The following is a 13,124-nucleotide window of genomic DNA, read 5'->3' as shown; positions in this document are numbered from 1 at the left end:
AACAAAATTTATGATTTCATTTTATTGGGGCACAGACATGTACACATAATGAAGTGGTACAACTGAGGTAAGTTTAAATTTTATGTCGTACAACTAGTTTTTTCGATTTCACTGTCAAAATATAACTATGTACAAACTAGTATAACTCAAAAACTAGTACAACTATGTACAAACCGGTACAACTCGAATACTGGTACAACTATGTTATTTCATTTTATATTGTGCATTACATTTTAAACGTGTATCACGTTTTAAACATTATGGTTGAATATTAAATCAAGTCGTTGTACAAATTGTACTATTCCTAAATATTTTTGTGTAGTTTAACCTGTTATCTATTTCTTTTGGTTGAAATACATTAAATCAAAGTCGATAAAATTAAGAGAAAAATTTGTTAGGTACGTAAATACAACACGTAAAACTAAATAATATTTATAAAAAAATAGATATTAAAAAAACTGATGGTATTGGGATTATAAATTTTATAATTTTTTAAAAACTTCATACGTTGAAAACAAAAATTAAATATAATCATATTAATTGTAAAATTGTAGTAATTATACATGTTTTAGACTTCTAGTTGTTTTAATTATACATGTATTTTGACAGATGCAAGCGGGAAAGATTAGACTAATATGTATTATTTGTTCAACATCATCTTTTTTTATTTCAATATCAAAGTCCAACTATGTACAAACATGTACAACTCAAAAACTAGTACAACTATGTACAAACCAGTACAACCCAAATACTAGTACAATTATGTCATTTTGTTTTGTATTGTGCATCGCGTTTTAAACGTGTATCATGTTTTAAACATTGTGATTGAACACTAATGTCGAGTAGTTGTACTAGTTTTACCATTCGTATATATCATCATCACTTGTTATTATTTGTTTATGCAAATAATTTTTAAATCAAAAGTGTTATAATATAGTCAGTGGACCTTGTTAATTTGAAAAACATAAGAATAAAAAATTATTTGAAATCATATATGGAAATACTACTACTCTGAAAATATTGGTATAACCCATAAACCTATACATATGAACAAATTGATATAATTTTATTATATATTAGACGAGTATTACGGGTACAATTGGTGCAACTTTGACATTTCAGAAATTGACAAAACCAATTGGTAAATTCCATAGGAGAAAAACATTCAAATATCCCAGTATGTACTCAAAAAGTTTCTCTTAATTTATTTTAATTTTTGGAAAAAAATTGAAAATTATCACACAACTAATATATTTTGATTTTACTGCCAAAGTCCAACTATGCACAAATTAATACTCTATAAATTAATAATCACAATAAATTAATAATCTATCCTCTCTTGCCATTTTGTGTGATATCCTACATCCTCTTGGTAGCCCTAAACACTATTAACTCCACCATCAAATAGTTTGTTTAATACCTAAACTTGTGATGATTATGCATCCTTTTTGAACTTGTGACGAATTCTAAGTTATATTTTCCAGTATATTATGCAACATTTTTTCGCTTTGCTATTGTCTTCTTCGGCTTCAGGATTAAATATAATGTTGTTGTAAATAAAATAGTACAACTAGTAAAACTAATACAACTAGTAAAAAAATAACTCTTTAGATCAAATATTATAGAAAAATTCCAGCAATTGTGAAAACTCCAACAAGTATCAAATATTAAGTATAATATTATGAGTTGATCCAAGAATATTGCATTTAAAGATAACAAGACAACTGATCACATCACATAATCTCAGATGATCATTAATCAAAACATAGATTTAATCAAAACATAGATTTAACAGAAAATTAGTATGCTTATAAGTTGTCAGAATAAATTGCAAAGTGCAATGGTTATTCACATTCTAATTGTGCCAGATATATTTATTATATGTGTTATAGTTGTACCGGTTATACTAGTTATACGCATTCTAGTTGTACCAATTATACTCGTTTGAGTTATACCGGTTGTACTAGTAATACTCTGTGTTCTTCATTGTCGTGAATATCATATATTGATAATGAGATTTGGTTTAAAATGGTAGAAAATTGATTGAAGAAGATGATGGGTTGATCGATTTGACAAAAGATGATTATGACTGAACCATTTGAGATAAGAATGATATAATCTAGAATTTGAAGATTTTTTTTTAATTTCAATTTGGGATGAGAGAAATATCAATGGAGAAGAAAAGAGAAATAAAAACAGATAACTGATAAATAAAACGATGATTGTTGACGAAGAATATACAGATTGAGGAAGAGAATCGAGATATGAAAAAATTGAGATGAAAAATTGAACTATCGATGATTTTGAAAGAGGAAGAGGAGAACAAAAAAATAGGGATTTGAGAAAAAATCCGACCCGGATCCAGATTATGTTATATGGGTCGGACTTTAAATGGTTGGGTTGGTAATTTTATCAACTTTTATAAGGATAATGGTCTTTTCCTTACCTTTTTAATTTTTAAAGAAAATGAAATTAATTAGAAAAAAGAGAGGTCTATTTTAGATTATTTTGAGTCCAAGTAGTCCATTCTAGCATTTGATCCGTGGGGCCGGCCTTTGGTGACGTGTAACATTTCCCCTTTCGCTTCTTCATCTTCATTTAATAAAAGTCAAAAGGTCAACAGTGGCGTAGTCGTAAATCCAGCAAACTTCTTTTTTCCTCCTCGCCGGCGGCAAAGTTGCCGTCGTTGTTTCTCTTCACTCCCAATCGCCACCAACGATGCAGTTCCGCCATCGGATCAAAGCAACCCCTTCTTCCGTCGCGGAGTTCCCCCTCTTCGGTAACCTCTCCAGCTCCAGTTTCTGCTACGAACCGTTCTGATCCGGAGAAGAAGCATCAGATCCGAGCGGCGACGCTTCTGAGCTTGGGAAGCCGTCGTCAACTGGAGAGATTCATTCGGAGACAGTACTGCTGGGTAAGCATTCACTTCTTCTTCTTCTTCTTCTCTAGGGAATTGCTGACGTCACACACTCAAACCTGCTGCTTATCGAGTCTTGCTCATAATGAATTGGAGCTGTGATCAGAGTCCGTAGCTAGCTAGGCGAGTATTTGAATCTGTAACTGCCCAACTTAGCATTTCTTGTGGATTGGATTCACATATGATTTGTAACATTAGTAGTATCTTGTGTATTATACTTTTGGCTACGAATAATGGTGTGCTTGACTATTTGCAGGTGGATTTGCCAATGCTATCACTCGAAGATCTTGAAAGCAATGATGATGGAACCCGTGGATTTGAAGCTCTAGTTGTGAATGATCCTTCCCTGGATGAGTTTCTTCAAATTGCACGATGCATTGCGCTGGATTGTCCTTCCTTCCAGCAGTCTTGACGTGCTGGTACAGAGGCTGTAGGAATGAACCCAATGCAAGTAGTAGGAGGAGTTGGTTTCCAGAATCGCCCGTCTTTGAGATCCCAAAGGAACTTGATCCTGTGGTGTGGTGGGAAGGATCGATCATCTTGGAATGTTGGCAAACGTAAGTCATGAAAAGAAACTCTAAACACTAATAAGAGAATCTTCGCAGAGTGTGATAAAATGTATTCGTTTTCTCAGCTGACGGAAGTCCTGAAGCCTTCTTTGAACCGGCTCGTGCTTACTTCATCACACTAGGGAATATATGAAACACGGTTAGTCATGCTACCATGCCTCCTCGAAAGTCTTAGATTTGAGGAATGTAAATGAAGTCATTATATGTTTTGGTGTATTTGTTATAGGTAAAAAGTGCTTATAGTATCGGGTTATAAACTTGGTCTCCTATGTTATTGTTTCCCCACAATGGACGCTTATCGCTCAGAGCCCAAAGCTTTTCCATCAATTCCAATATACGGTTCGATTATAAAAATTTAGTAATATTGTTTGTTCACCACTAATTTTTTCTTATCGATATCAACTTGTGTTAGTCATCATAGTGTCTATTTTAGTCCAAACAGAAAAGTAATATCCAGTAAACTATGGAGTTAATTCGATATTGGTTTGTATTGTTCTTATAATTTTGGATCATATAAATCACAATTAGTGATTCTGGGACGAAAATGATATCTTGAGAGACTTTGGGGGTTGCGAGAGTAAATATATACTCTTGAAGGAGAGAGTGTACGTGGAGTGCTAGAGACAGTGAGTGATTAGGGTCCACGAATTGGCGCGCATCCCATGGGGATGAAAGAAGAAACCCACCGAATTCGAAGGATGAACAACAATGTCACTCTCTCTCTTATTTTTTTTTGTTTACTCATTCCTACAGTCGCTCCTTCGCTTCTTTTCTTCTTCTCTCTTTAATTTTTTTTTTTCCGATCTCGCTTCCTCTCAGTTACATGATTCTATTTCAGTTTCTGGTGGATCCCATCATTTTTTTTTGTTCTCTGTGGTGATCTTATTCCTCTGAACGTCTTTAGATTGTCGTAATATATCGGTTATTTGATTTTGTTTTGTCGGAAACTGTAATCGTTTTGTCCGAATCCCTCTCCGGTGTGTCTGTTTGTCTAGAAATCTACAGATTCTATAGGTTTCTTGCGTAACAAGTCACTATACTGCGGGGAATGTCCCAAAAAATGGATCTCCTTCACTTGTAATCATTGTGAAGAAGAAACGACTGACCAATATTGAACAATGGTACGTGAACGTCTTACTTTCCTGTAGATCTCTCTCCCTTACATAGCTCACTGTAGGCAGTTTGATTGTCCAGTTTTAGGGAGCTTAAAATTATTAGTATTGTTAGGTTTTGTCTATTCATATTGACATTGTTGTTGTTTCTTTAGCATTTTGAATTATTGTGATGTTTTTGGTAAACTGCAGGGAACTCCAGTAAATATTATTGTAGGTTCTCATGTTTGGGTTGAAGACTCAGACGTGGCTTGGATTGATGGTGAGGTTGAAAAACTCACTGGACAAGAAGTTGTGATCCAAGCCACAACTGGAAAGACGGCAAGTCAATCATAAAAACTGTTAACATTTCAACTTGTCACCTATAGTAATATCCCATAACTGTTTTATATTATATAGATCACTGCAAAGTTGTCAAAGATATACCCAAAGGATGTGGAAGCTCCTGCAGGTGGTGTTGATGACATGACAAAGCTGTCTTACCTGCACGAACCTGGTGTCCTTCAGAACTTAAAGATCAGATATGAACTTAATGAGATCTATGTTAGTACCTATTTTCTATCTATGTTAGTACTTATTTTCTTACTTACAAATATGCTTTAGACCTTTTGATTGTTTAATGTCTCGACTTAGAATCTATTTGTTCATGACAGACATACACAGGAAACATCCTTATAGCCATTAATCCTTTTCAACGGTTGCCTCACATCTACGATGCCCATATGATGCAACAATACAAAGGAGCACCTTTTGGAGAACTAAATCCTCATGTTTTTGCTGTCGCTGATGTTGCATACAGGTGATTTTTGTACTTGTCTATATATGTATTATGATCCACGTATATGTTGTCAGCCTAAGGCGCCCTTTACCTGTATACTCTCAGGGCCATGATTAATGAAGGGAAGAGCAATTCGATTCTTGTAAGTGGTGAGAGCGGAGCTGGAAAAACTGAAACCACTAAGATGCTTATGAGATACCTTGCGTATTTAGGAGGTCGAGCAGTTACAGAAGGAAGGACTGTTGAACAACAAGTTCTTGAAGTAATGATTTTGCTATCTTTATGATTTTATATATGAGCTCAATCCACTAACTTGTTTGTTATATCTGCGTCCAGTCAAATCCTGTCCTTGAAGCCTTTGGTAATGCAAAAACTGTGAGGAATAACAACTCAAGGTAAGCCAAAATCTACTCATAACAGTGGGCACTCTATCTATACTCATTGTTGGTGATTCAGCTGATTGTTTAATATGCTTTGTCTCAGTCGCTTTGGTAAATTTGTTGAAATCCAATTTGATAAGCAAGGAAGAATATCTGGAGCTGCCATAAGGACCTATCTTCTAGAGAGGTCTCGTGTGTGTCAAATCTCTGATCCGGAGCGCAATTACCACTGCTTCTATCTTCTTTGTGCAGCACCCCAGGAGGTAACCTCACCTGCAACTCTTTTAAAATATAAAGAACTCGCCGCATAACTTAAGAGAACTGAGCAGGAAATTGAAAAGTACAAGCTGGGCCATCCAAAGACCTTTCATTATCTGAACCAGTCTAAGTGCTACGAGCTTGTCGGTATAAGCGATGCTCATGATTATCTTGCCACAAGGAGAGCTATGGATATTGTCGGAATTAGCGAAAAGGAACAGGTCAGTTTGTGTAAGCAGCTATTGAATGTAAATTTTGTTTTCTGCAGTTTTATATTGACGGTGAGCTTCTCCCTTTGTCTATATCAACAGGAAGCAATTTTCAGGGTGGTTGCTGCAATTCTTCATATTGGAAACATCGAGTTTACTAAGGGAAAGGAAGTGGATTCATCTGTTCCTAAGGATGATAAGGCGAAGTTTCATCTTAAGACAGCAGCAGAACTTCTCATGTTCGTAAAACATTTTGCCTCTGTATGTTGCCATGTGTTATCAATTGTTAGAGCTGATTGGAAGTCTCGTTTATAGGTGTGATTTAAAAGCTCTTGAAGATGCATTATGTAAACGTGTTATGGTCACACCCGAGGAAGTTATCAAGAGAAGTCTCGATCCAGAGAGTGCTGTTACCAGCAGGGATGGTCTCGCTAAGACAGTCTACTCTCGATTGTTCGATTGGTAGGTGGCTGGTTCTAAGTGTCAAAATAGTGGATTTTTACATATTTGATGCTAAGTGAATATCTCTAGTTATGTGCAGGTTGGTAAATAAGATTAATAACTCGATTGGACAAGATGCGAATTCAAAATGTCTAATTGGAGTTTTGGACATTTACGGATTTGAGAGCTTCAAGACTAACAGGTAATGAACCTTTTACGTGATTTTAGGCTCACAGATAGCAGTCGCCATTGTCTGCTAATACCTTTCTGCTGCAGTTTTGAACAGTTCTGTATCAATTTCACTAATGAGAAGTTGCAGCAACATTTCAATCAGGTAGGTTCTTGATTGTACTGGAAACGATGTACGTTTTCCAGCTGTGATCTCTGAGTTTATTAGTTCCTTTTGTTGTTCTCAGCACGTTTTCAAGATGGAACAGGAAGAGTACACAAAAGAGGCAATAGATTGGAGCTACATTGAATTTGTGGACAACAAAGATGTTCTTGATCTTATAGAAAAGGTTTGCTTAACTGAGAAAGGACAGTGTTATCAAATTGGATGTTTTAACCTCACTTTCTCCTTTCTTTTCCATCTGCAGAAGCCTGGTGGAATCATTGCTCTCCTCGATGAAGCTTGGTAATATTAAAGACTACTTCCATAGATCTTTTATCCTGACTGTTTTTTGTAAACTAATGCGACGCAATTTTTCCAGTATGTTTCCAAAATCAACCCACGAAACATTTGCAAACAAGCTATATCAGACTTTTAAGGCTCACAAGAGGTTCATCAAACCAAAACTCTCTCGAACAGATTTTACCGTTGCTCATTATGCTGGAGAAGTACGTTGTATATTTCTTTTTACCAAGAAAAATTTGACACAAGGGGGCTGTTTCACAAGTTTCTCGTGTCTTTTAAATTTCTTTCAGGTTCTATATCAGTCTGATCTATTTCTGGATAAAAACAAGGATTATGTGATCCCTGAACACCAAGATTTGTTGGGAGCTTCCAAATGCCCTTTTGTCGTGGGTCTTTTCCCTCCACTCCCTGAAGAAACATCTAAATCTTCAAAGTTTTCATCTATTGGTTCTCGTTTCAAGGTAGGAAGCTTATTCTATTGAAAATATTCAGGGGTTTCTAAGGAAGAGTGTCTTACTAATATTCTCTTAGTAAGTAAACGTAAGAACTAAAATACGGTTGGCCTGATTGATGCAGCTGCAACTCCAGCAACTGATGGAAACATTAAATTCTACCGAGCCTCATTACATCAGATGTGTGAAGCCTAACAATCTCTTAAAACCTGCCGTATTTGAGAATGTGAATATCATGCAGCAGCTGCGTTGTGGTGTAAGTATACATAAGATAATATTTTCCACAGTGATGTTTTTCTAGACTAGACATATGGGTTATGAGCATGGTTCCACAAAGCCTCTTTATGTTTTTAATATCCTGCGAGTAATGGCAGGAAAGTGTGTGCTAATAACTCTAAAACTTTTACGGTTTCTGTATAGGGTGTTTTAGAGGCGATCAGAATTAGTTGCGCAGGGTATCCAACACGTAAACCTTTCTTTGAGTTTGTCAACCGCTTCGGACTTCTATGTCCTTCGGCTTTAGAAGGGAGGTAAGTAAACAGCAATTTTACTAGCCCGTAAAAATTATAATGTTTAGTGAGAGTTGGAATCAATATTTACAGATTTTGACTTTTCCCTGAACAGCTACGATGAGAAAGTCGTGTGTAAAAAGATATTGGACAGCATGGGACTTGAAGGATACCAGGTAACTGTTCCTTGAGTATCATTTAGTTAATGGAACCAATTGTATAGTATGAATGATGCAATGGAATATGATTCAGTGATGGAAAATTTGAAAGAAATCAAATGCAAACTCGTATCTTTTGTTAATGCAGATTGGTAAAACAAAGATCTTCTTGAGGGCTGGTCAGATGGCTGAACTCGACGCTAGGAGGACAGAAGTGCTTAGTGGTGCTGCAAAAAAAATTCAGAGACGAACAAGAACTCACCAAGCTCAGAAACGGTTTACTGTTCTGAGAAAGGCCACAATATCTCTACAAGCTCTATGTAGAGGTGAGCCATCTGATTTCAATCGCGCTCTTTGGAAGGGCATTAACTTTGTAACACTATATGAACTATTTGCTTGAATATAGAAACATTTATGTAACTTTTACTCAATTTCAAATATCATAGGAAGACTTTCCTGCAAAGTTTACGAGAATTTGAGACGAGAAGCTGCTGCTGTGAAGATTCAGAAGAATGGTCGGAGATATTACTCTAGAAAATCTTACAAAAAGCTCCATGTGTCCGCGCTTGCTTTACAGACTGGTCTAAGAGCAATGGCTGCTCGTAAAGAATTCAGATTCAGGAAGCAAACAAAGGCTGCCACAATTGTTCAGGTTGATGTTCTTAAGATAGTATAGAAGTTTTATACTATCTTACGTTTCTCATGATCAGTAACACAGAGTTTCCTGTTACTAATGGCAGGCTCAGTGGCGTTGTCACAGAGCAACCACGTACTACAAGAAGCTTAAAAATGGAGTGATCATATCTCAGACACGATGGAGAGGCAGACTTGCTAGGAGAGAACTTAGGAAGCTCAAAATGGTAGAGCTTGTTTATTTGCACTTCCTAAAATTTCTTTTAGTATTCACATTGCCAATATCCTACTATTATAATGCATGGTATATTTATTGGAAACAATCATGCCATATACTTTGTGGTAGGAAGTACGCATCTGCAAGTTTTTTTTAATACTTTCAAAATAAGGATACTACTTTTGGTTTACTATCTCAAACATACTCTTAATTTTTTCTTTTTGTCTTCAGGCTTCAAGGGAAACAGGAGCACTTAAGGAGGCAAAAGATATGCTTGAAAAGAAAGTTGAGGAACTCACATACCGTGTCCAGTTGGAGAAACGTCTGAGGGTATCTGCCATAGAAACATCATTCTAATCGATCATTTTTGAATAAGATTTATAACGTATAGCGCTGAGTTATTATTTCAGGCTGATTTAGAAGAAGCAAAGACTCAGGAGACAGCGAAACTTCAGAGTTCCTTGGAGGAAATGCGGAAGAAAGTGGAAGAAGCAAATGCATTGCTGGTGAAGGAACGTGAAGCTGCAAAGAAAGCCGCTGAGGAAGCTCCTCCTGTTATACAAGAAACACAAGTCTTGGTTGAAGATACAAAGAAGATCGAACTGATGACAGAGGAATTAGAGAGTGTAAAGGTACATTCTGTCAGTGGCTATCAATTTTCAATACCTTGAGATTTTACATCTACTTAGCGTCAGTAATCATTTGCGTTCAAACAGGCTACTCTAGAAAACGAAAAACAGAGGGCTGATGAGGCAGTGAAGAAATTCGAAGAAGCTCAAGAGTCTCTCGAAGACAGAATAAAGAAACTGGAAGAGTCAGAGAAGAAAGGCCAGCAACTCCAAGAATCCCTGACAAGGTAAGAATGTGTCATCAAGTACCGTTATCATATGTTCCTATAACCACTCCTGCATATATGGTTAATTGGTCTTGTAGATTCATGTATTCTGCTGGTAATTTCATTGTACGATGAGATAAATTGATGAAGTTAATGTGATCAGGATGGAGGAAAAGTGCACCAACTTGGAATCGGAGAATAAAGTCTTACGGCAACAGGCTGTATCCATGGCACCGAATAAATTTCTCTCTGGCCGCTCCCGGTCCATTTTACAGGTAAATTAGGACTAAACTGAAATATGAGACCGCGAGTATCTTTTTCTCGGTTGTCTGAAGCTTACGAATTACCATCTGTTTAACAACAACAGAGAGGTTCTGAGAGTGGTCATCTAGCAGTGGATGCCAGGTCAAGCTTGGTGAGTACATTTGCCACATATTTGAGTAAAGCTTTTTGATTGATGTAATGATGGTGCTTTTAATTTGAATCAGGATCTGCATAGCCATTCAATAAACCATAGGGATTCCTCTGAAGTGGATGATAAACCACAAAAATCATTAAACGAGAAGCAGCAAGAAAATCATGAGCTACTTATCCGCTGCATTGTCCAACCCTTGGGTTTCAAGGGGAACCGACCTATCACAGCATGTATCATATATAAATGCCTACTTCAATGGAGGTCATTTGAAGTTGAACGAACCAGTGTCTTTGATCGCATTATTCAGACAATAGGCCATGCTATTGAGGTAGGCTCGAGCTTCCTAGTTTATATGTATTCAGTTGTGATTGGAATTAATGTTGGGTAAACTGATATCTCAGACTCAAGATAACAACAATACATTGGCCTATTGGTTATCCAATGCCTCGACACTCCTCTTACTCCTCCAACGCACACTCAAAGCTAGTGGTGCAGCTGGGATGGCTCCACAGCGGCGCCGTTCATCTTCTGCCACTCTATTTGGAAGGATGACTCAGGTACATATGGTTTGAAATCCATCAGCTTCTTGTTTCATTGTAAGTTCAGATTTGAGAATGTTTCTATTATCCAGAGCTTCCGTGGAGCACCTCCAGGTGTAAATCTAGCCATGATAAACGGTGCTGCGGGAGGTGGAGCGGATACCTTAAGACAAGTCGAAGCAAAATACCCGGCGTTACTGTTTAAGCAGCAGCTCACAGCTTATGTTGAAAAGATATACGGAATGATTAGAGACAACTTGAAGAAGGAGATTTCTCCACTCCTTGGACTGTGCATTCAGGTATGCCATTAATCACATCAGCCACCACTTTCACAAGCAGAACTCGGTTCTTGTCGCTTAATTTTTATTTTTATGTCTTCACCTTCAAACAGGCGCCAAGAACATCGAGAGCGAGTCTAGTGAAAGGAGCATCTCGTTCAGTGGCCAACACTGCAGGCCAGCAAGCACTGATCGCCCACTGGCAAGGAATAGTGAAGAGCCTTACAAACTTCCTCAACACTCTGAAATCAAACAATGTGAGTTCCATTTCCTCTAAAGCAAAAACAAGTTGTGAGACTGCTCTGAGTTTGAATCTTCTATTTGTGGCTTTTCAGGTTCCTTCATTCTTGGTGCGCAAGGTGTTCACGCAGATATTCTCGTTCATCAATGTTCAACTCTTTAACAGGTTTTTCCAGGGTTCATTGGCATCTAAAATCCCATTATGTTAGTCTCAAAACATGTTCACTATTCTCTACTAATCAAATGTTTCCTTTGCAACAGTCTTTTGTTGAGACGTGAGTGTTGTTCATTTAGCAATGGCGAGTATGTCAAAGCTGGCTTGTCTGAATTGGAACACTGGTGTTTTAAGGCAACAGATGAGGTTCTATTTCCTACCTTCCTTTCACTCTCCTATTATTCCTCGACCAAAACTAATCAATTAACTAACAAAAACAATTGCAGTATGCTGGTTCTTCCTGGGATGAGCTTAAGCATATAAGACAGGCCATTGGGTTTCTGGTAACCTTGTGATATCTTCTACCTAAACCTTAAGTAGATGCCCATAAGAGTAAACCATTATTAATTCTTGCTCCAAAATGCAGGTCATACACCAAAAACCTAAGAAAACTCTCGATGAGATCAGTCATGATCTTTGCCCAGTAAGTTGATCATTCCACGCTCAATTCTGATACAACTCTCATGTTTTCAAATTGTAGGTTTTCATTTGCTGATTAATTGATATTATGGACAGGTACTGAGCATACAACAGCTATACAGGATCAGTACAATGTACTGGGACGACAAATACGGCACACACAGCGTCTCTCCGGACGTAAGTCACCTTAAGCAACTGATAATCTCTCTGTGGTTATATCTTAAGCTAGCTTCCATTTATAAAAATAGGTTATAGCAAATATGAGGGTGCTAATGACAGAAGATTCGAATAATGCTGTTAGCAACTCCTTCCTTTTGGATGACGACTCGAGGTTAGTTACAGTACTTGGTCTTCTTACCAATGCCAACAAGTTTGGTTTGGTTTGGTTTGGTTCGGTGACGTTTTTCTTAATTACATTTTGAAATGATTTTCTGCAGCATTCCATTCTCTGTGGATGATTTATCAAAGTCAATGGAGAGATTTGATATTGCTGATATCGAGCCACCGCCTTTGATCCGGGAGAATTCTGGATTTAGCTTTTTATTGCCAGTAGCTGAGTGATCCTTGCATCTCCCCTCGTCTTCTAGTGTCTTCCTCTTTCACCAACTCGGATTGCTTGTAACGCAAGTAATCGCGCATTTTATTATACATTTTGAAATTACGGATAAAAAAGAACTCTTGTGTTTAAGATTTGATTACATCCGCCTTGAACTATATTCTCTTACAAACTCGAATACTATGTTTTGATTAATAGATCGTCTTTAATAATTGTGAATCTGAGGTGGGAATATAATGTATCCTCTTGAAATAGGCATATGAACACTTGCAAATTTCATACATTCAATCAAAACTTATTTTGGTGATTTGGTAATGAAAAACTGTTTTTTTGGTATATATGAAAATTGGCGGGTATACA

The 13,124-nt window shown here is 37.0% G+C and overlaps 1 protein-coding gene across 1 annotated transcript; it reads left to right on the top strand.

Annotated features, from left to right (window-relative positions):
• Window positions 1–2,617: 2,617 nt before the first annotated feature.
• On the top strand, window positions 2,618–13,001 carry LOC103836378 (myosin-9). The gene is made up of 41 exons (XM_033276426.1): window positions 2,618–2,914; window positions 3,174–3,474; window positions 3,552–3,625; window positions 3,713–4,607; window positions 4,791–4,919; window positions 4,998–5,141; window positions 5,252–5,397; window positions 5,482–5,638; window positions 5,713–5,771; window positions 5,860–6,019; window positions 6,086–6,235; window positions 6,326–6,462; window positions 6,539–6,685; window positions 6,765–6,866; window positions 6,941–6,998; window positions 7,081–7,182; window positions 7,261–7,298; window positions 7,375–7,501; window positions 7,589–7,759; window positions 7,875–8,006; window positions 8,171–8,280; window positions 8,375–8,435; window positions 8,566–8,743; window positions 8,864–9,069; window positions 9,158–9,277; window positions 9,499–9,597; window positions 9,678–9,899; window positions 9,984–10,123; window positions 10,266–10,377; window positions 10,470–10,517; window positions 10,591–10,845; window positions 10,919–11,074; window positions 11,149–11,355; window positions 11,448–11,591; window positions 11,670–11,740; window positions 11,836–11,935; window positions 12,016–12,072; window positions 12,156–12,212; window positions 12,305–12,385; window positions 12,457–12,539; window positions 12,646–13,001. Exons 4-41 carry the CDS (start codon window positions 4,605–4,607, stop codon window positions 12,767–12,769), a joined length of 4,593 nt encoding a protein of 1,530 aa, XP_033132317.1. The 5' UTR covers window positions 2,618–2,914; window positions 3,174–3,474; window positions 3,552–3,625; window positions 3,713–4,604; the 3' UTR covers window positions 12,770–13,001.
• Window positions 13,002–13,124: the final 123 nt, after the last annotated feature.

The sequence above is a fragment of the Brassica rapa genome, chromosome A08, assembly GCF_000309985.2.
Source record: "Brassica rapa cultivar Chiifu-401-42 chromosome A08, CAAS_Brap_v3.01, whole genome shotgun sequence".
In the NCBI taxonomy this organism is placed as follows: domain Eukaryota; kingdom Viridiplantae; phylum Streptophyta; class Magnoliopsida; order Brassicales; family Brassicaceae; genus Brassica; species Brassica rapa.
The sequence above is the reverse complement of the archived record's forward strand: the minus strand, read 5'-3'. Positions and strand labels throughout refer to the sequence as shown.